Below are 21,128 nucleotides of genomic sequence, written 5' to 3'. Positions count from 1 at the left end.
ATATATCTCCTAAAATCCTTCAAGGCAGAAAACTTATATCTAGTTGCGTACTACAAATCATTTTCACGCAGTCTATTTCCAGTGGCAAAATTCAGTCCGAGTGGAAGGTAAGCAGAGTGGTTAAGGCAGGAAACCGCTCTGATCCGTCAAACTATCGTCCTATTTCGTTAACATGCATTGCATGCAAACCTATTGAACATATAGTTTACTCCCACGTGGTAAAGCACCTGGATAATAATTCCTTTTTCTTCTCAAACCAACACGGATTTCGGTCGGGTTTTTCGTGCGAATCTCAACTTTTTAAATTCACAATAACCTGCACAAACCTAGATTCATACTTTCAAACTGACGTCATTTACCTCGTTTTTTCTAAGGAGTTTGATTGTGTTCCTCACGAGCGGCTCATGACAACAGTTTCTTGCCTTTCACTAGACCCGCTGATACTTTCAAAGATTCACTGCTTTTTAACTAATCGTTCGCTGCACACCGTAATCGAAAGTCATCCTTCTACCCCTACTAACGTTATCTCCTGAGTCCCTCAGGACTCTGTTCTTGGCCCGCTTCTGTTCCTAATCTTTATCAATGACCTTCCTGCTGGAATTTCATCATCCATTCGTCTGTTTGCGGATTATTGCGTTCTCTACCGACCTATCTCAACCATTCACGATCAGTCATAGATGCAGGATGATATAACCTTAATCCAAAATTGGTGTTCGACGTAGCTCATGCAGTTAAATGTATCAAAATGTAAGTTTATGCACGTGTCTCGTAAAAGATCTAACGTACACTTCTCATACACGCTAAACACTGCCGCGCTATCACAAGTCGAATCTTATATTTATCTAGGCAGGTAATCTAAGCTGGTCAAAGCACATCACGTCGCTTTCTACAAGCGTTTCCAAATCACTGAGTTTCATCACGATCACTCATGTCTGCTTCGCCCACGATTAGACTAATCGCATACGAAACTTTCATCCGTACCAAACTTGAATACACATCCCCTATCTGGAACCCCCATCAAGAGTACCTAATCCAGGCGTTAGGGGCAATACGAAATAGAGCTGCCCGTTTTTAACATGCAAATATGATTCTCGGTTGAGCGCTTCGATTGGTCAACCCCCCTGGCATCCCACCCTAATATAGCAAGTCTCTGCCTTTTTCATAAGTTATATTATCATTTTCTCTATTTACGTGAGAGCCTAATTCTGCCGCCCATGAGACAATCACGACGTATGTTTAATTGTCACAGTCTTCAACGCATTCATGGTTCAACTAGCCCTTTCAATAAACCATTTCTACCGAGTGTCATATCGAATTGGAATGTACTTCCTGACGGTATCGTCAATGAAACAAATTCTGTAGAATGTAAACTATCGTTACACCAGTGTTTTCCACAGCCCCAGTAGTAATCCATATTATCGGCATTTTCATTTCCATGTGTTTACTGTGTTTACCAGTTCTTGCAATCTGTATTACTGTATTTTATCTTTGTGACCAGTGGTAACATTTTGTTACCCCTCCCCTTATGTAATGCTCCATTCATCATAATCATCATCATCAGCCTGGTTACACCCACTGCAGGGAAAAGGCCTCGCCTATACTTCTCCAACTACCCCGGTCATGTACTAACTGTGGCTATGTCATCCATGCAAACGTCGTAATCTCATCCGCCCACCTAACTTTCTGCCGCCCACTGCTACGCTTCCCTTCCCTTGGAATTCAGTCCATAACCCTTAATGACCATTGGTTATCTTCCCTCCTAATTACATGTCCTGCCCAAGCCCATTTCTTTTTCTTGATTTCAACTAAGATATCATTAAATCGCGTTTGTTCCCTCACCTAATCTGCTCTTTTCTGATCGCATAACGTTACACCTATCATTCGTTTTTCCATAGCTCGTTGCGTCGTCCTCAATTTAAGTAGAACCCTTTTCTTAAGCCTCCAGGTTTCTGCCCCACACGTGAGTACTGGTAAGACACAGCTGCTATAAAGTTTTCTCTTGAGAGATAATGGCAACCTGCTGTTCATGATTTGAGAATGCCTGCCAAACGCATTCCAGCCCCTTCTCATTCTTCTGAATATTTCAGTCTCATGATTCGGATCCGCAGTCACTACCTGTCCTAAGTAGATGTATTCCCTTACCACTTCCAGTGTCTTACTACCTATTGTAAACTGCTGTTCTCTTCCTAGACTGGTAAACATTACTTTAGCTTTCTGCAGATTAATTTTTAGACCCACCCTTCGATTTTGCCTCTCCAGGTCAGTTAGCATGCATTGCAATTCGTCCGCTGAGTTACTAAGCAAGGCAATATCATCAGCGAACCGCAAGCTACTAAGGTATCCTCCATTAACTCTTATCGCCAATTCTTCCCAATTCAAGCTTCTGAATACATCCTGTAAACAAGCTGTGAATAGCATTGGAGGGATCGTGTCTCCCTGCCTGACGCCTTTCGTTATTGGGATTTTGTTGCATTCTTGAATGAGGACTGCGGTGGCTGTGGAGCCGCTATAGATATTTTTCAATATTTTTACATACGGCTCGTCTACACCCTGATACCGTGATGCCTCCATGACTGCTGAGGTTTCGACTGAATCAAACGCTTTCTCATAATCAATCAAAGCTACATATAACGGTTGGTTATATTCCGCACATTTCTATATCAACTGATTGATAGTGTGAATATGGTCTATGGTCTAAGATCACCAACTCTTTTCGGCTATATTATCAATAAAACCAACCTTGAGCACGTGACTTCCTATAAATATCTTGGAATCCAGCTAAGCAGTAATCTTTCGTGGCATGCGCACATCGAATACATCACGAACAATGCAAACAGATCTCTTGGCTACATTCGCAGGAATTTCTCAAAAGCCCCACTCCATTTGAAGTTGCTGCTCTACAAAACACTAATTAGACCGAAGCTAGAGTACGCGTTATCTGTCTGGGACCCTGGTCGAAAAACACTAGCAGATACCATTGAGTCAGTTCAGAACAGGTCAGCACGTTTCAACCTTTCTAAATTATGCCCGCATATCTAGCGTTTCTTTTTTGAAGTCAAACCTTGGCCTTATTTACTTGCGCATTCTAAGAAAAATTTCCCGTCTCTGCCTTTTGCAAAAAATTTTTTACCTAAACAGCTCGCTTAAACAAGACTTAATTTCAGAGCCTTCGTACACGTCGTCGCGTCTTGATCATCGGTGTTCATTCCTTTCTGTGGCACAAATGTTTTCTCTGACGCATTTCCGCCGAAAACCAGTGCCGAGTGGAACCGCCTTCCCCCCTCCTTCGCCTGCATCGAGGAGGCATCATCTTTCAAGACTGCAATAACTGATTATGTTTTGAGTTTATCAGCTTAATACTAATAATTGTTTGAAGATTTATTTTTTTTTATTATTTTACCCACCCCCACTGTAACGCCCTTCTGGGCCCTGAGGGTAAGGTAAATAAATATTGTTGAGTAGTCTTTACGCAATCCTGCCTGGTCTTTTGGTTGACAGATGTCTAAGGTGTTCCTTATTCAGTTTGCGGTTACCTTAGTAAATACTTTGTAGGTAATGGATAGTAAGCTGATAGGTCTATCATTTATCAAGTCTTTGGCGTCCCCTTTCTTATGGATTAGGATTATGTTAGCATTCTTCCAAGATTCCGGTACACGCTCGAAGTCATGAGGCATTGCGAATACAGGATGGCCAGTTCTCCTAGAACAATCTGCCCACCATCCTTCAACAAATCTTCTGTTACCTGATCCTCCCCAGCTGCCTTTCTCCTTTGCATAGCTCCATTACGGGCTCCTTAAGGGTAAATAAATTATGATGATGATAATAATAATGATGATGATGATGATGACTGCGTTCTGCACCACGTAATTTCTATTGAGTCAGACTTCTCCATTCTTCAATCTGGCCTGAATAAAATTTATTCTTGGTGTTATACGTGGCTTATGAAACTAAACATTAACAAATGTAAAGCAATGAGGGTGTCTCGAAAGATTAACCAGTCGAGTTCTCAGGGCTATGACCTTAATGATCGCGCTCTTCAGCTCGACGACAGCTACAAGTATCTAGGCGTCAATATCTTCAAGAGCCTGTCATAGCAGAAACATATTCACTATGTCATTAACAAAGCTAACAGTTCCCTTGGTTCTCGTCGACCCCCTCGCTCCCGTTCAGTTGAAACGACTACTATATAAAACAATTCATGCGTTCTAAACACGAATGCGCTTCATCGATATGGGACCCGTACACCAGCTCGTTAACACACTCCTTAGAATCGGTTCAAAACCACTCAGCTAGGTTTATCCTCTCTAACTACTATGGCTTATCGAGCATTTGTCGCATGAAACAAAAGCTTGACCTACCTCTTGACCTAAAAATGACACTTCTTTCGCCTCCGAGCCATTTGTCATTTCGTATTGATCATCGAACGAAGGTTGAGGTGCCTCAGTGTAATAAAAGGAATGTATACCTCGAAGCATTGATCCCGAAAACAAGTCAAGACTGGAATCACCTTCCCACCTCCATCGTCACTATCACAGATCATGATGTTTTCAAGTCGGCTTTCTTTGATCATGTGCTGCCTCATTAGCCATTTTTTTTATTTTTCTATTGTCACTCCTCTCTGTAATGCTTGTATGGCCTTGAGAGAAAATAAATGAAAGCAAATGAGAATGAAATATAAGCAGTGGAGGTATCGGGCGCTGAAAACAGCTGCGCTATTGATGTGGCGGACAGGTATAGTTCAGAGACCCGAAGAACAACATGCGTACGAGGGGCGCCGGAATGAACAGCAACGAGAGTGTAATCGGCGCCGGCGCGAAACGACCACCGACGAAGAACGTTCCCGCGATGCTGAACGAGCAACTGACAATCGTGAATGCGGACCCCTCCGAACGAGCAGCGACGCCAGACTCGCAACGGAAAAAATGACAACCATTGCACTCCGTGAAGACGGAATGGCAGCGTAAGTACTTTGCTTTTTCGTTTGAGGGCTTTGCCTGTCGTCAGCTTTCGCTGCCATTGCATCTTAACATAGCGAAATGGTTGCCATTTTTTGGCTCAGGTTCATGCTAGGACAATATTGCTCTCATCAGTTTCTGGTGCACATAGCTACCGACAAAGTTGGATCAGAGCAGCTGACTACTCCAATTTGCCCTTACGTTGTCGCGCACCAGAAGCGAACAAAACTGTACCGGCTTGACGTCTCGGTGCAGGAAGCCGACTTCGTGTATGCTCTGTATGGCGCGCAGTATCTGCAGTCCCAGCCGCAGCGTGGTGCTGAGCGAGAAGGCGCCCCGTGGCTGCGACCGGCGCAGCTCGGCCAGGTTCTTGCCCTGCAGCTGCATGACCACGTAGTTGAAGCGGTCGTTGCGACCGCAACCGATGAAGCGGCACACGTGCTCCCGACCTGAAACGAGAGAGGGCCAACATTCGATGGCAAACTTGTAGTAAGCGTAGACTGAGGCGAGCTGGCACCGCGAAAGAGGCTGCAATAGGCGGGAAGCCATTTGATGGGCCGAGCGGCAGACCGAGCGCCCGCGCCAGCTGCAATCGGCCTGACCACCCCTCGTGCTGCACGTGCGCTGAAAGTGTCGTGCAAACAGGCGAGCATCGACGCCGAATGGCCCCGCTGCCGGTCCGAGCCTGAAGGCACCTCCGCGACCCCGACAAGCCACAATGCGCGTGCGTTGTAACCGTCAATGAATTGCCGCTAGGATTTTTAGTTTCGGCTGCTCCCCCATCTTTCTCTTTTATGAATTCACTCGCGAGAACAAGAATGTTGATAATAATAAGGCAACCAACATGTAACTGGTGGCCACGCCACTAAACAAATCCGAGACTCACATTACAGTCGCATTACATGCACTAAAAGCAAGCGTTTGGCGAAGGAGCCCTTCACGTGGCCAGAAATGAATTAACCTGCCCTGCGCTCTCGATTACGAGCTGGTGTGTCTGCGCGGTGAGTGCTACGCGGCAGAATAATTTGGAACAGCCTCCGCTGTCTTTCTCCCTTGTGAACCGAAATAATTGATGTTATGGCTCATATCCGGACAGAAACGCTCAAAAATTTGGAATAGCAAATCCTGTAGAAGAGCATCCACCGCACATAAGATAAAACCTGCACTCATCTACCCTGCAAGCCGCGGATGTGCCGCATTTTTCGAGGCACGGAAATTCCATTTGTAGACAAACCCAAACGAACAAGAAAAAGCAACCACAAAGAAAAAGAAAAAACAAGCAACAAGAAAAATAAACGTTTAGCTCTTGGTTATTTGATACCGCTTCTATAAAACTAAACTATTTGGGTAAAAACATATGGACAGAGGCAGAAAGACAAGCTGTCCTACAGTGTCTATGTTTGTTTCTTTGACAGAAGCAAAGTGATACTGCGAAAGCTTTTTAGGGAACAAGTAAGTTGCTGAGACGTTTTGCGCACACAAATATCTTGATAGCATTCGATAGTTCCTCTGATAACGTTCATAAAAGCAATTGGCCAGAATGTGGAAGGCTATAAGACGAGATGACTCGAAAGAGAATACAAGAACGAAATGTGTCTGACATCAGATAGGTCTTTATGGAAGGCGTTATTTATTTATTTATTTATTTATTTACTGACATTACCTTACAGGCTAATTGAAGGGCATTGAGTAAGAGGGCTACAGTAATTACATGACAAAAATAGCAAAGTGCAACATCGTAATACAATACTAATAACCAACGAATTCAGTTATCACGCAATGTTTCATCATTGGAGATAGATGCAGTGCCATCCGGGAGACTGTTACAATGTGCAATAGCTGTTGGTATTGGTGATGAGTTAAATGCCTGCGTTTGACCATGAATGCGCATGAAACTAAGTGCGTTGGGAATGCGCCGAGATGTGCGCACAGGAGCTTGAAGCGGCCAACAGTAAAACTAATTGCGATAAATGTGCCTGTGAAACAGACATAACAGAGCAATGACGCGGCGACCTTCTAATGACTGAAATGCAAGGTCTTGTTTTATTTGGGTAATGCTCCAATGATAGTTGTAGTTGCCAGAGATGAATCTGACTATTCTGAACGGCTTCCGACATATGGATTAGTTAGTCTGGATATGGTGACCCTATGAAGCCTGTTCTAGTTGTGGGCGAACATAAATGAGATATGCTAGTTTTCGTACATTACAAGGCGCGTTACGCAAGTTTCTATACAGGTAGCGTAGAGATTGAGAAGCTTTGGTTGAGACGGTTGTTACATGCGTTGTTCAGGATAAATCCGATGAAAGATAAACGCCGAGATATTTGTACGATGGAGCAGCCGAATAGACGGTATGATTATTCGAATAATGGAACACTTAGTCAGTCCGCTTTCGATTACACGCGATTAACTGGCATTTGGACCCGTTAAGGGACACCTGTCAAGTTACGCACCATTTACAGGTTAGTGCCTGGCCATGCTATTCACAGCGCGTTACTAAGCAAGTTACTAAGGTATATTCTCCATTAATTCTTATCCCCAATTCTTCCCAAACCAAGTCTCTGAATACCTCCTGTAAACACGCTGTGAATAGCATTGGAGAGATCGTATCTCCCTGCCTGGCGCCTTTCTTTATTGGGATTTTGTTGCTTTCTTTATGGAGGACTACGGTGGTTGTGGAGCTGCTATAGATATCTTTCAGCATTCTTACATACGGCTCGTCTACACCCTGATTCCGCAATGCCTCCATGACTGCTGAGGTTTCGACTGAATCAAACGCTTTCTCGTAATCAGTGGAAGCTATATATAAAGGTTCGTTATATTCCGCACATTTTTCTATCACCTGATTGATAGTGTGAATATGGTCTATTGTTGAATAGGATTTACAGAATCCTGCCAGGTCCTTTGGTTGACGGAAGTCTAAGGTGTTCCTGATTCTATTTGCAATTACCTTAGTAAATACTTTGTAGGCAACGTACAGTAAACTGATCGATCTATAATTTTTCAAGTCTTTGGCGTCCCCTTTCTTATGGATTAGGATTATGTTAGCGTTTTTCCAAGATTCGGGTAGGCTCGAAGTCATGAGGCATTGCGCGTACAGTGTGGCCAGTTTCTCTAGAACAATCTGCCCACCATCCTTCAACAAATCTGCTGTTACCTGATCCTCCCCAACTGCCTTCCTCCTTTGCATAGCTCCCAACGCTTTCTTTATTTCTTCCGGCGTTACCTTTGGGATTTCGAATTCCTCTAGACTATTCTCTGTTCCATTATCGTCATGGGTGCCACTGGCACTGTATAAATTTCTATAGAACTCCTCAGCCACTTGAACTATCTCATCCATATTAGTAATGATATTTCCGGCGTTGTCTGTTAACGCATATATCTGATTCTTGCCAATTCCTAGTTTCTTCTTCACTGTTTTTCGGCTTCCTCCATTCCTGAGAGCATGTTCAATTCTATCCATATTATACTTCCTTATGTCAGCTCTCTTACGGTTGTTGCTTAACTTCGAAGGTTCTGCCAGTTCTATTCTAGCTGTAGGGTTAGAGGCTTTCATACATTGCGTTTCTTGATCAGATCTTTCGTCTCCTGCGATAGTTTGCTGGTATCCTGTCTAACGGAGTTACCTCCGACTTCTATTGCACACTCCTTAATGATGCCCACAAGATTGTCGTTCATTGCTTCAACACTAAGGTCCTCTTCCTGAGTTAAAGCCGAATACCGGTTCTGTAGCTTGATCTGGAATTCCTCTATTTTCCCTCTTAGAGCTAAATCATTGATCGACTTCTTATGTACCAGCTGCTTCCGTTCTCTCCTCAGGTCTAGGCTAATTCGAGTGCTTACCATTCTATGGTCACTGCAGCGCACCTTGCTGAGCACGTCCACATCTTGTATGATGCCAAGGTTAGCGCAAAGTATGAAGTCTATTTCATTTCTAGTCTGACCGTTCGGGCTCCTCCACGTCCACTTTCGGCTATCTCGCTTGCGGAAGAAGGTATTCATTATCCGCATATTATTCTGTTCCGCACACTCTACTAATAACTATCGCCTCCTATTCCTAGTGCCTATGCCATATCCCCCCACTGCCTTGTCTCCAGCCTCCTTCTTGCCTACCTTGGCATTGAAGTCGCCCATCAGTATAGTGTGTTTTGTTTTGACTTTACCCATCACCGATTCCACGTCTTCATAGAAGCTTTCGACTTCTTGGTCATCCTGACTGGATGTAGGGGCGCAGACCTCTATAAACTTCATTTTGTACCTCTTATTAGGTTTCACAAGACCTGCCACCCTCTCGTTAATGCTATAGAATTCCTGTATGTTACCAGCTATGTTCAGGAATAGGAAATCCGACTCCTAATTCTCGTCTCTCCGCTAAGCCCTGGCAGCACATGACGTGCCCGCTTTTTAGCACTGCATATGCTTCTTTTGGCCTCCTAACTTCACTGAGCCCTATTATATCCCATTTACTGCCCTCTAATTCCTCCAATAGCACTGCTAGACTCGCCTCATTAGATAACTTTCTAGCGTTAAACGTTGCCAGGTTCATATTCCAATGGCAGCCTGTCCGGAGCCAGGGATTCTTAGCACCCTCTGCAGCGTCGCAAGTCGGACCGTCACCGTGGTCAGTTGCTTCGCAGCTGCTGGGGACTGAGGGCCGGGGCTTGATTGTTGTGGTCATATAGGAGGTTGTGGCCAAGTGCTGCACCAGGGTGGCCAAACCTGCTCTGGTGAGGGAGTGCGTAACCGGTTCTGGTCACCGGGATCAGGCCACACTCCAGGCCTGTTTATGCAATTTTATCAACACGCGTTATTTTTTTAATCCGGTGGAAAATTGCGCGGCACCGGGATTCAAACCACGGACCTCTTTGCATGCGAGGCGGGTGTTCTACCTCTACGTCACCGCTGCACGTCAACTCAACTGCTTAGTAACTCAGGGGACCAATTTCAATGTATGCCACTGACCTGGAGAGGCACAGCAGAAGTGTGGGTCTAAAAATTAATCTGCAGACAACTGAAGTAATGTTTAACAGTCTCCGAAGAGAACAGCAATTTACAATAGGTAGCGAGGCACTAGAAGTGGTAAGGGAATACATCTACTTAGGGTAGGTAGTGACCGCGGATCCGGATCATGAGACTGAAATAATCAGAAGAATAAGAATGGGCTGGGGTTTGTTTGGCAGGCATTCTCAGATTATGAACCGCAGGTTGCCATTATCCCTCAAGAGAAAAGTGTATAACAGCTGTGTCTTACGAGTACTCACGTACGGGGCAGAAACCTGGAGGCTTACGAAAAGGGTTCTACTTAAATTGAGGATGACGCAGCGATCTATGGAAATAAGAATGATAGGTGTAACGTTAAGCGAGAAGAAAAAAGCAGATTGGGTGAGGGAACAAACGCGAGTTAATGATATCTTAGTTGAAATCAAGAAAAAGAAATGGGTATGGGCAGGACACGTAATGAGGAGGGAATATAAACGATGGTCATTAAGAGTTACGGAATGGATTCCAAGGGAAGGGAAGCGTAGCAGAGGACGGCAGAAAGTTAGGTGGGCGGATGAGATTAAGCAGTTCGCAGGGACAACAAGGCCACAATTAGTGCATGACCGCGGTAGTTGAAGAAGTATGGGAGAGGCCTTTGCCTTGCAGTGGGCGTAACTAGGCTGGCGATGACGATGACAAGTTAGTCCGCTTTCGACTAAACGAGATTAACTGGCATTTGGAGACGTTAGGGGCCATTTGCCAAGTTACGCGCCACATATAGGTTAGTTCAAGGTCATTTTGGAGAGTGCGATGATCGTCCAAACATTTTATACTGCGGTAGATGACGCAGTCGTCAGCAAACAACCTAAGAATGAAAGGTTAGCGGGCAAGGCGTTGATGTATATTAAAGAAGTTGTGGACCTAGCACACTGCTTTGGGGGACACCGGACGTGACGTCGCCAAGGTTAGACGAAATATTGGCTAAGCGCTCTGACTAGCTCGGAACCACACTACCAACTATGGGCTATCCACCGGGTCCCGGCCCCAGTGGAAAGGCTATGCGTGACCACACATAATGCCCGGGTAGCCTGATCCCAGGCTGGCAACCTCGCAGGTCCTTTTCCCATTAAAGTTTTTACCGTCCGTCCTTCCGTTGACCGCTAGAAATTGCCCGGATGACCAGGCGCTAATGACTGCGCTTTTTAGGCGCCTGGAAGAGGCGCCAAATCTGTAACTTAAAGCATACATAGGCGTCATACAGCTGTCATTTAGGCGTGTATTTGCTTAATTACCAAAACTTCCGTCTTGCATGTGAGCATACAGTACGATTTTCTAAGAAACAGGCCCCGCTAAACTCATGTATTGTGAAATGTATTACACACACACACACACACACACACACACACACACACACATATATATATATATATATATATATATATATATTGTAACGGACAGTTAAGGGAGGCCAGATACAACTATTTATTGTGGCCTAGCTAGTGCCCTGGGGGTAAATCAAAAGCACTGCCGCGTTCTAAGCGGGAGATCAGGAAGGCCTTCTCCTTCTTTCTCGAGCGTCGAGTCACCTCGTCTTCTTCTTGTAGACGCCGACAACGGCCACCTGCGATGCGAGTGCGTGCGGCGAAAACACGTGCCATTATTTCGTCTTTTCTTTCAATTCGCCGTTGTCCTCTTGAGGGGGGCGCACGAACCTGCGCGCGCTGTTTAAGTATGTTTCTGCCTTGTATCATTATCCCCCCTCCAAAACGCATCGTCCCGATGCGTAAAGCAACGAAATTGTTCACAAGCTGCTGTCCATACTTGCGGGGCAGAACTACATTTTTCACGAAACACCTGGTATATGGCACCGAATAGATGTTTGGTTGAATATTCGCAGCCTGTCATAATATGGCTTCAGTCTGACCACATGGACAGTTTCCGTGTGACGCCTAAATCGTGATGAGCTCACTTGTCCTTCTGGCGTAACTTCGTAGTTCAGGGGACTGATGCGGCGAACTACTCGGTAAGGGTCGAAATAACGGCGCAAAAGCTTTTCGGACAGGCCGCGCGTCCGCACGGGAGTCCACACCCATACACCGTCGCCTGGTGCATACTCGACTTCCCTTCGCCGCTGCTTGCATCGGTCCGCGTCGACGCGCTGCCTTTGTTGAATGCGATGTCGCGCCAGCTGACGTGCTTCTTCGGCCCTCTGTGTAAAGTCACTGATGTCAGGGTTCTGTTGTGTACCGTCGCTGACAGGCAGCATTGCATCCAAGGGTGTGGTAACTGTTCGTCCAAAAACAAGTTGGAATGGCGCTACTTGGGTGGTCTCTCGCAATGCGGTATTGTATTCGAATGTCGGATAGGGTAGGATATTGTTCCATGCGCGGTGCTCTAAGTCTACGTAAATTGACAACATATCGGTCGGCGTCCTGTTCAATCGCTCGGTTAGCCCATTTGTTTGAGGGTGATAGGCAGTTGTTTTCCTGTGGCTGGTATGAGTCAGTTTCATGCTGGATTGCGTCAAATCGGTGTGAACGAAGTTCCTCGGTCCGTAATAATAATTGCAGGGGCACCGTGTCGTAATACTATATTGGTGACATAGAATTCAGCCACTTCAACGGCCGTTGCACTGATTAGAGACGATGTCTCGGCATAGCGGGTTAGGTAAGCCGTCGCTACTACAATCCATCGTTTCCCTGATGATGATGTCGGAAAGGGACCAAGCAAGTCTATTCCTACTTGTTCGAACGGGGCTCCTGGGGGTTCGATTGGTAGAAGGATGCCTGCGGGTTTGAATGGAGGCGTTATGCGTCTTTGGCGATCCCGACATGCTGTACTGAATTAAATAGCTTTGGTCAGTAGTACTTAGCATGAATTCGGGGGAACGTTCTGCTCACTCCGAGCTGTCCTGCTTATGGGTCATCATGACAGGCTTCTAAGAGTCCCGATCGCAAAGTTGAAGGAACGACGAGTAGAAATTTCGCTGTGCTGTGCTCAGTTTTTTTTTTTGTACAGGACGCCACTTTTCATCACATACGATGACAATCCCCGGCAGAAAACTCCCGGAACATGGACTGGGTGTCCCTCGAGGTGCCTGATGAGTAGAAGCAACTCGGCGTCAGACTGCTGGTGTTTGTCCATTTCAGATGTGGTTACGGCTCCAAGAAACGGAAATTCGTGTCCATCTTTCACAGGAGCAGATTCGACCGGCGCACGTGATAAACAATGAGCGTCACTGTGCTTGCGACGTGACTTGTACACGACCGATATGTCGTATTCCTGCAGCCTCACACTCCATCTAGCAAGTCGTCGAGAAGGATCTTTCAGGTTTGCAAGCCAGCACAATGAGTGATGGTCGCTGATTGCTACCGTATAAGTATGGTCGGAATTTTCCTATGGCCCATATTACTGCGAGGCGTTCTTTTTCTGCGGCTGAATAGTTGGTTTCAGGCCTCGAAAGAGTGCGGCTAGCGTATGCAATCACTCTTTCCTCTCCGTTTTGCCATTGAACGAGGACGGAACCGAGTCCTAAATTGCTGGCGTCTGTGTGGATGTCTGTTTCCGCTTCCTCATCAAAGTGCGCAAGGACCGGGTGGTTTTGAAGACACCGTCGCAGCTCATTGAATGCACCTTCTTGTTCACTGTGCCATACGAAAGGCATATCTTCTTTCGTTAATCGCGTTAACGGTTCGGAATCTGAAAAAGTTTTGACGAAATGCCTGTAGTAGGCACAAAGTCCTGGGAATCACCTAACGGGTTTTTTATCATTTGGTCCAAGAAACGTTTCTACTGCTGCGGTCTTCTCAGGGTCAGGACAGATGCCTTCGGCGCTAATCACATGGCCAAGGAAAAGTAGCTCATGGAAGCCGAGGTGACATTTTTGTGGCTTTATCATCAGCCCTGCTGAAGTAATAGCTTTGAACACAGTCCTTAGTCGTTCCACATGCTGAGCAAAGGTGGCAGAAAAAATCACGACATTGTCAAGATAAACCGGACAGGACTGCCACTTTAACCCGGAGAGCACAGTGTCCATCATCCGCTGAAAGGTGGCAGGTGCGGAACAGAGCCCGAACGGAAGTACCTTGAATTCGTAGTCTATCTGGTGTGACGAATGCTGTGTTCTCACGATCCCGTTCGTCCACTTCTATTTGCCAGTATCCGGTTTTGAGGTCGAGAGTGGAAAAGAATTTCGCATCCCGTAGTCTATCGAGGGTGTCATCGATCCTCAGAAGTGGATAGACACCCCGCTTTGTGACGACGTTCAGCTTCCGATAACCGAAGCACAAGCGCAAGGTCTGATCCTTTTTCTTTACCTTTACCAGCACCACAGGCGAAGCCCACGGGCTCGTCGATGGTTGAATTACGTCGTCTCTAAGCATTTCTTCGACTTGTTTGCTGATGATCTCTCTCTCCTTCGGTGACACTCGGTAGGGATGCTGGCAAATATGCCTCACAGCTTCGTCGACAATGATGCGGTGTTTGGCGATGGATGTTCTCTGGACTTTCGATGTCGTTGAGAAACACGAGGCGAATTCTCGTACAAGGTTCTCTGTTTGCTGCTGCTGGCTCGGTGATAGTGCTGCTTCGATGTTGCCGGATGCGAGTATGGAGTCTACGTTGTCAAATTCCAGTAGTGCAGCATCGGAAGGGCTCAAATACGTAATCTGCTCGTAATCGTTAAGGCGGGCAATGACGGTTCCCTTCGCAGCATGCTGGACTTCATTTACAAAATTAGTCAGGGGCCCTATAACGTAAAGCTATTCCAATATATTTCTATTACAATTTCCTGACAAAAATTTGCGCAACCACCGACGCAAGCACCGGGTGGTCACACACAGGGTTGTCTGTACAGACCAATCAAACACTATCCTCGTTCATAGGAGGTCACTTTTGTTTGCTTGAAAAACGAATAACATTGCCTACACTGAGCGGCTTGTCATATTTAATTGGCTAACGAGAGGCGAGGAGAACGTTCAAGTGGAGAGGGATCCGCTGGGGCAGAGCCAGTGCACTGAAAATCGATAACCGGGTAAAAAGGGTGGTGATGGCGTCTGCGATTGGTTGGCTTTCCCTTACTTAGCTTGTGGTGGCTGGTCGAAAATCGCGGCGGCATGCAACGGAAGCTTAAGAATGACGCTAAAACTGACCCTCAGCAAAGAAGAGTTGGGAGAATGAGGTGGTAAACGTGCCGACAGTGCTCGAAAACGTTACACGGCCGTGCAAGAAGTTTTATTATACGCAAATACATGCATCCTCTCCGGCAGGTGCGAGTAGCCAGCGTCTCAACGATCGGCGGCAGCCATCTTTTATTCCTTTCGGAACGGGGCAGCCTGCGGCTATTCCGAAGAAAATTCAGCTTTGCTCGGCATATTAATGCACCTTTATCGCGTACACGTCACTTTGACGCGGTGAGTTTGTGCGGTTTTGTGACGTCGCGTGACTGCAGGTGAAGTGGGTGCAGCCCGAAAGCTTGTTACCAATAGCCGAGAGCTAATGGCGAAAAGGGGTCGAATCAGAAATAGCTGTTTCTTTTTTCTTTTTTTCTGTCAAATCATACATAATCAGTGGGTAGACATCATATCAGATGGGGAGCTATCGCGGTTTTCGTGAAGTCGCGTCAGACAGGTGAAGTTGTGGTGGTCGAAAAAAGTTTTTGACCAATCGTGGAGGGCTGATAGGAGAATTGGAATAGATAAGTTTGGAATAGTTTTACGTTCTAGCGCCCCAGGACGACATATGAACACCCGTCACGCAGCCGAACAAGACCCCTTGCCATACAGATCCCTTTTTCGAGTAAGAGCCCAGTGTTACTGTGTGCTATTCCTTCATAGTCGCTGAATACGGTGCTTCTTATGGCGACAGCTATGCTGCATCTTGGGGGTATCGTGACGTCGTCGTCTATAACCTGAAGCGCATCGAATTGTTCTTCACACTCGAACGTCGCGATGGCGTGCTTCGTTGAGAACGACACACAGGTTTCCTGCAAGTTGATAACTGCACCGTTCGCCTGCAAAAAGTCCATTCCAATAATTACATCCCTTCAGCATTCCAATAGGACAATGAAACTTGTGACGTATGCAAAGCCACGTATTCCGATTCTAGAAGTGCACCTGCCCACCGGGTTGATAAAGTGTCCACCGGCGGTTCGATGTTGCGCTCCTCTCCAAGGAGTTAGCACTTTTTTCAGTCTTCTGGCAAGTACTTTTACTAAAGCAGTAATTTCGCAGCCGTCTATAAACACATATAAATCGGAAGCTATGTCACTATTTTTGCAACTGCTCTCGCGTCCGTCATTATATTTCAGAATCAGCGCTGGAGGCTCCGTTCTTGCGTCGACAGCGGCATCAACTCCACAGGTCGCCGGTATTAGCTTTCCCGACGTGGGCTTTCGGGGCGTCGTCTTGGGGAGCTTGAGGATGGACGCGGGCTCGGTGATCGATACCTCAGCGGCACTGTTGACCGAGGTTGGTGTTGCTGTGAAGTCTGCGGGCTTCGGCGCGTTGACAAATACTCCTGGATCTCGAAAGGGCGTTCACCGTTTCTTGGACAAGGAGCGTTTGCGGAAAACCCCGAAGTCCCGCTTTGCGGTATTCGCACATCCTGTAGAGATGACCAGCTTCCCCGCAGTAGTATCACAGCGGGATTCTATCAGGAGTGCGCTATATGTCAGCCTTCCGGAATCGTGTCTCCGGCGGAGACGGCAAGAACCGAGGTTCGGGTACATGCGCAGTTGCCGCGACGAAAGTACGTCCTGGAGATCCTCTGAGTACCTCTGCGTACGATACCGTCGGCCGTACCAGTGACGACGCTTGCGGCTGTGCTGGCGGGTGCTGTTCATGGACTGCTTGTCTCACTTCTTCGCGAACCACTTCTGCTAACGAAGAAACCGCTGTGGGGCCGTTGTTCAGCTGTTGCCTCTGGAGCTCTTCTCGAACCACAGATCTTATGAGTTCTCGTAAGATCTCGACGCTGTTCCCGAACATTGCCAACATTGCATCCATAGAGGCGACGTTCATATCGCGGTTGTAGAGTCTCGCACGCTGTTGAAGAGGCCTTTCTATAGTTGTCGCCTCGGAGCGGAATTCGGCAACGCTGCGTGGAGGGCTGCGAACCAAACCAGCAAAAAGCTCCTACTTCACACCGCGCATCAGGTGCCGAAGCTTCTTGTCCTCGCTCACACTCGGGTTGGCCCGCCGGAGTAAGCGGGACATATCTTCGAGATACATTGCCACGCTTTCGCTGTTCCTCTGGCTTCTAGCTTGCAAAGCGGCTTCAGCTCTTTTCCGGTGGTCTGTGCTCGGTTACGTGGCCAACAGCTCCCGTCGGAAGTCATCCCACGACCGGAGGACAGCTTCGTGGTTTTCAAACCACGTTCGCGCACAGTCTTGCAACGCGAACTAAACGTTGCAGAGCTTCCGGTTTTCGTCCCATCCATTGTAGTCAGCGACGCGCTCGAAGCCTTCCAACCAGTCCTTGGCGTCGTCGAATGTGTCGCCGTGAAAAGGCTCGGGCGTTCGCGGCTGATCGACAACGATGCGGGTTGAGGCTGTCTGGGATGTCATTTCAGTCTTGTCCGCTGCTGCTATTATAGTCTGCTCCGGCAAAAGAGGAAACTCAGGCGGCTCACCACGTAGGCGACGGCTCGTGCGCTGGTGGACAGGCGTAAGCTCGTTGGGTCTGAGATGGCGTGGTTCCGGGCTGCTTTCTCCAACTCGAATAGGGCTGGAAATCATTACGCAGCGCCTCCACCAGAATTGTAAGGGACAGTTAGGGGGTCCAGATACAATTATTTATTGTTGGCTAACTAGTGCCCCCGGGATAAATAAAAAGCACTGCCGCGTTCTAAACGGGAAATCAGGAAGGCCTTCTCCTTCTCTCTCGAGCGTCGCGTCACCTCGTTTTCTTCTTGTAGACGCCGACAACGGCTACCTGCGATGCGAGTGCCTGCGGCGAAAACACGTGCCATTATTTCGTCTTTTCTTCCAATACGCCGTTGTCCTCTTGAGGGGGGCGCACGAACCTGCGCGCGTTGTTTAACTATGCTTCTGCCTTGTATCAATATATTTTATATTTTATAGAAAGCTGCAGAGTTTAAATATTTATTTGTTTTCTAGTGTGAAAAGGCACCAGGGGAAAAGCTGCAACAGTATGCGGCCAACAAGCATCATTTCAAGATTAATGTGCCTTTCTTCACTGAGTATTAGTTTCTGTGCAGGAAAGGAGTGCTCGAGACACACGCACGCACGCGCACACACACGCATACGCACGCACACACACACACACAGCGAAGCTAGCGGCGCGTACTTCGCAGCGTGCGAGTGTCTGCAAAAATGTTCGCCACTCAGTATTTCCAATGCCCGGGATATTTGTCCGAGACAAATTCAAGTTCAGAACTGATTTCACCAATGGCCGGACTATTGGGATGGTTTTGAGCCTTCCCTGCACGCCTAAAATGAGCCCCACATTACGGATTGTTGCTCCCCAGCATTAATGTTTCTCTAAGATGGTCGACTAAAAATTCGAAGTAAGCGCATGCGCCTTGAAGCGTATTGTTGAGTAGAGCATTTTGAGCACACGTTTGAGCCCGCTTCCCAAGCGGCTAGAAAGTTGTTCATAACAGCCTTTACAGCGATCAATTGTTTGTTGTGATAATCGGCTTCCTTTAGCCTATTTCCCGAGTGTGTTCTAACATTAAAAATAATATGAGGCTAGGACAAATCACAGAAAATGGCATTGCTAGGCTCTGACAGTCTAATTAAAGCTCCAACATGAAAAAAAAATGGTATTTACAGGCCTGTTTTGTAAGTGGGCCACTAAAATGTTGCCATAGCCACAGCTGGCGCTTGTATGTTAAATAGGCGGAATAAGGACGTTAGGAAAAAAAAAACGGACAATTCGCAGAAAGAGTCAGACTCTAACTAAAAAGCCCATGGGAAGGCAAATATACCCTGTAACTTCTTGAGCACCGCGACCTCCATCTTGAGGACCTGCTTGGCTTGCTTGGCTGATTCGAGCTTGAGTGCCACCAGTTCCTTGGACACCAAGTCTAGGCCCTCGTAGATCTCGCCGAAACCACCACCGCCGATCTTCTTCACCTGCGTGAATTTAACGATTTTAACGTACAAGCAGTAATTAGTGAATGGCTCGATACTCAGGCCACCTCCTGTCATTTTTACTGCGAATGGAAAGGTGATGGCAAGGCAGACTCGGCAGTAACCTATCAGCAAATGGCCGCCACTGTGGAAGTCCGCCACCGCCTGATTGTGCACAACAGGAGAACGCCATGCTCACCCATACGGGGTGAATAAGGTGCTTTCCATTCCATGTGCCTTGTGCGCTCCAGGGACGATTGTACACTCCAATTATTATTATTATTATTATTATTATTATTATTATTATTATTATTATTATTATTATTATTATTATTCCCGCAGCATGGCGCCCAGGGAGGACACATGCTTGCCCTATTCGTGCTCTGATATTTTGAATACAGCTGTTCTGTCGCTTTGAAAGGTGTGAAAAAAAAAGTGTCCGACGATTACGATGCTTCCTCATGCAAAATTTGAGCGCAGCTCGATACGTGTGTTCATTTCGCGGTAGACCGAGACAAAGAATTTCAGACGGAAATCACCGCACTGGTTAGCAATGGGCCAGCGCCTGCGAAGAGGAACGGAAGGCTGGCATGGTGGGCGCCGTCGGAGCCAGCTGTGGAAGAAGGCGACGACGTACGCCGACAGAGGCACGACCGTGTTGGCGCGCCCAGGGACAATGACGCTAAACCCGGGAACGGGCTGCGCCATAAAGCGTGTGCATGCAAAGTGTGTAACCTGGCCAGACGACGAAGTGGAGCTTTCCAAGTCCCGATCACTCTCCTTTCGCTGCGACTCATCAGGGTGTTAGGCCTAGCGACAGCAGCCCGACGGCCCCGCAGTTGTGCCCTTCCCAAGCCGGTTCCTTCTGCCCGCATGGACGACCGTGGTGGCGGCATGGCCGGCCTGCGTCGCCGCCGTCTCGACGCGCCAGAAGGAGCCTCGTTCTTGAGCCAAGTTTCCCAACTACGACAGCAGCACGAACGGCTTCGTACCCGTGGCGTGGAGCAACACACCCAAGTACTCGCCTCCCTTCGAGCGGAGGTTCGCTGCCTGTGCGATGAGCAATTTCTACGCCTTGGACGAAGCCTGTCGACTACGGAGGGTCTTCTACCTTTACTATTACTGCTATGCTGCCGCGACATGGCCTGACGTACCCATATTCCAACGCACAGCTGAACAACGAGCTGCCGTTTTCGCGCGTGATGTAGCTTCCTCCACTGAAAAAGAGACTAAACAAAAGGCAAGAGTCCTGCCTCGGTTGGAGCCCTGCAGGCTTGTCGACAGCTGAACGGTCGCACCGACCTATGGCTATCCTTGTGTCTCAGTTGAGCACAGAAACAGCCTTTTCCGACATGACGAAGCGCTTCCGACATGACGAAGCGCTTAAAATTCTCGAATATTTCTGCCCTCCCCTATCGGCGACCTAAAAGAATACATCATTCGTATTCTTCGTTTTACGTAGCCGTCGATTACGAAGCCAGCTGAGCTCAAGCCGTTCCGTGGGGCGCTACGTGAAGACATGATTCATGCTTCCGACACCAAGGGTCAAAGTGACGTGCAATTTGGGCATCACTTGTCAAAACACTCGTGGATTTCGAACCAAGCTACCTGAATTTTGCTACATTGCAATTTCGTCTGTTCCTAATTTTGTTATTTCTGAAACTTGGCTCTGAAGTAGATGTTCCTCTTTAGATTTCTTTTTACCGCACTATGACGTCTTCCGCCACGACTGGGTTTTTAGTGTATCTAAACTAAAAGGTGGTGGGGCACTAATTGCTGTTGGCACTGATATGTGGTCAGCGTAACGACATAGAAAGTATGCAAGAGCCGAATAGGCTACAAGTCAGCCTAGCCTAATGAGCATAAGATTGTTAATTGGATCTTTCTATTTAGGGCCAAATATTTCCCCTCTTCTGTTTGATGAGGCCATCCGTCCTATTCAAAATGTAATATATTCCCACAGCAAGCATAGAGTAACACTTGGTGATACTAATACACCTGGAGTTGACTGGAGCACGCTTAGCTATTCTCATTACAATCATTACATAGAGAAAAACAGCAGCCTGTTGTTGGACTTTCTGTTCCCTCCAGCAGCGTA

The 21,128-nt window shown here is 47.2% G+C and overlaps 1 protein-coding gene across 6 annotated transcripts in view; it reads right to left on the bottom strand.

The window, feature by feature from the left end:
• Asator (tau-tubulin kinase asator) overlaps nucleotides 1-21,128 on the bottom strand; it is a 476,910-nt gene that overhangs the window by 88,596 nt on the left and 367,186 nt on the right. For 5 of the 6 annotated variants that reach the window (XM_065425394.2, XM_065425393.2, XM_065425395.2 and 2 more), the window contains 2 exons: nucleotides 18,886-19,033; nucleotides 5,190-5,404 (listed from right to left, as the gene is read on the bottom strand). The exons of the other annotated variant lie outside the window; for it this stretch is intronic. In XM_065425394.2, the coding sequence (XP_065281466.1) occupies nucleotides 5,190-5,404; nucleotides 18,886-19,033 (363 nt within the window). The remainder of the gene's footprint in view (nucleotides 1-5,189; nucleotides 5,405-18,885; nucleotides 19,034-21,128) is intronic. 6 annotated transcript variants of the gene reach the window in all.

This window comes from Dermacentor albipictus, chromosome 7 (genome assembly GCF_038994185.2).
Source record: "Dermacentor albipictus isolate Rhodes 1998 colony chromosome 7, USDA_Dalb.pri_finalv2, whole genome shotgun sequence".
Classification (NCBI taxonomy): Eukaryota; Metazoa; Arthropoda; class Arachnida; order Ixodida; family Ixodidae; genus Dermacentor; species Dermacentor albipictus.
The sequence above is the reverse complement of the archived record's forward strand: the minus strand, read 5'-3'. Positions and strand labels throughout refer to the sequence as shown.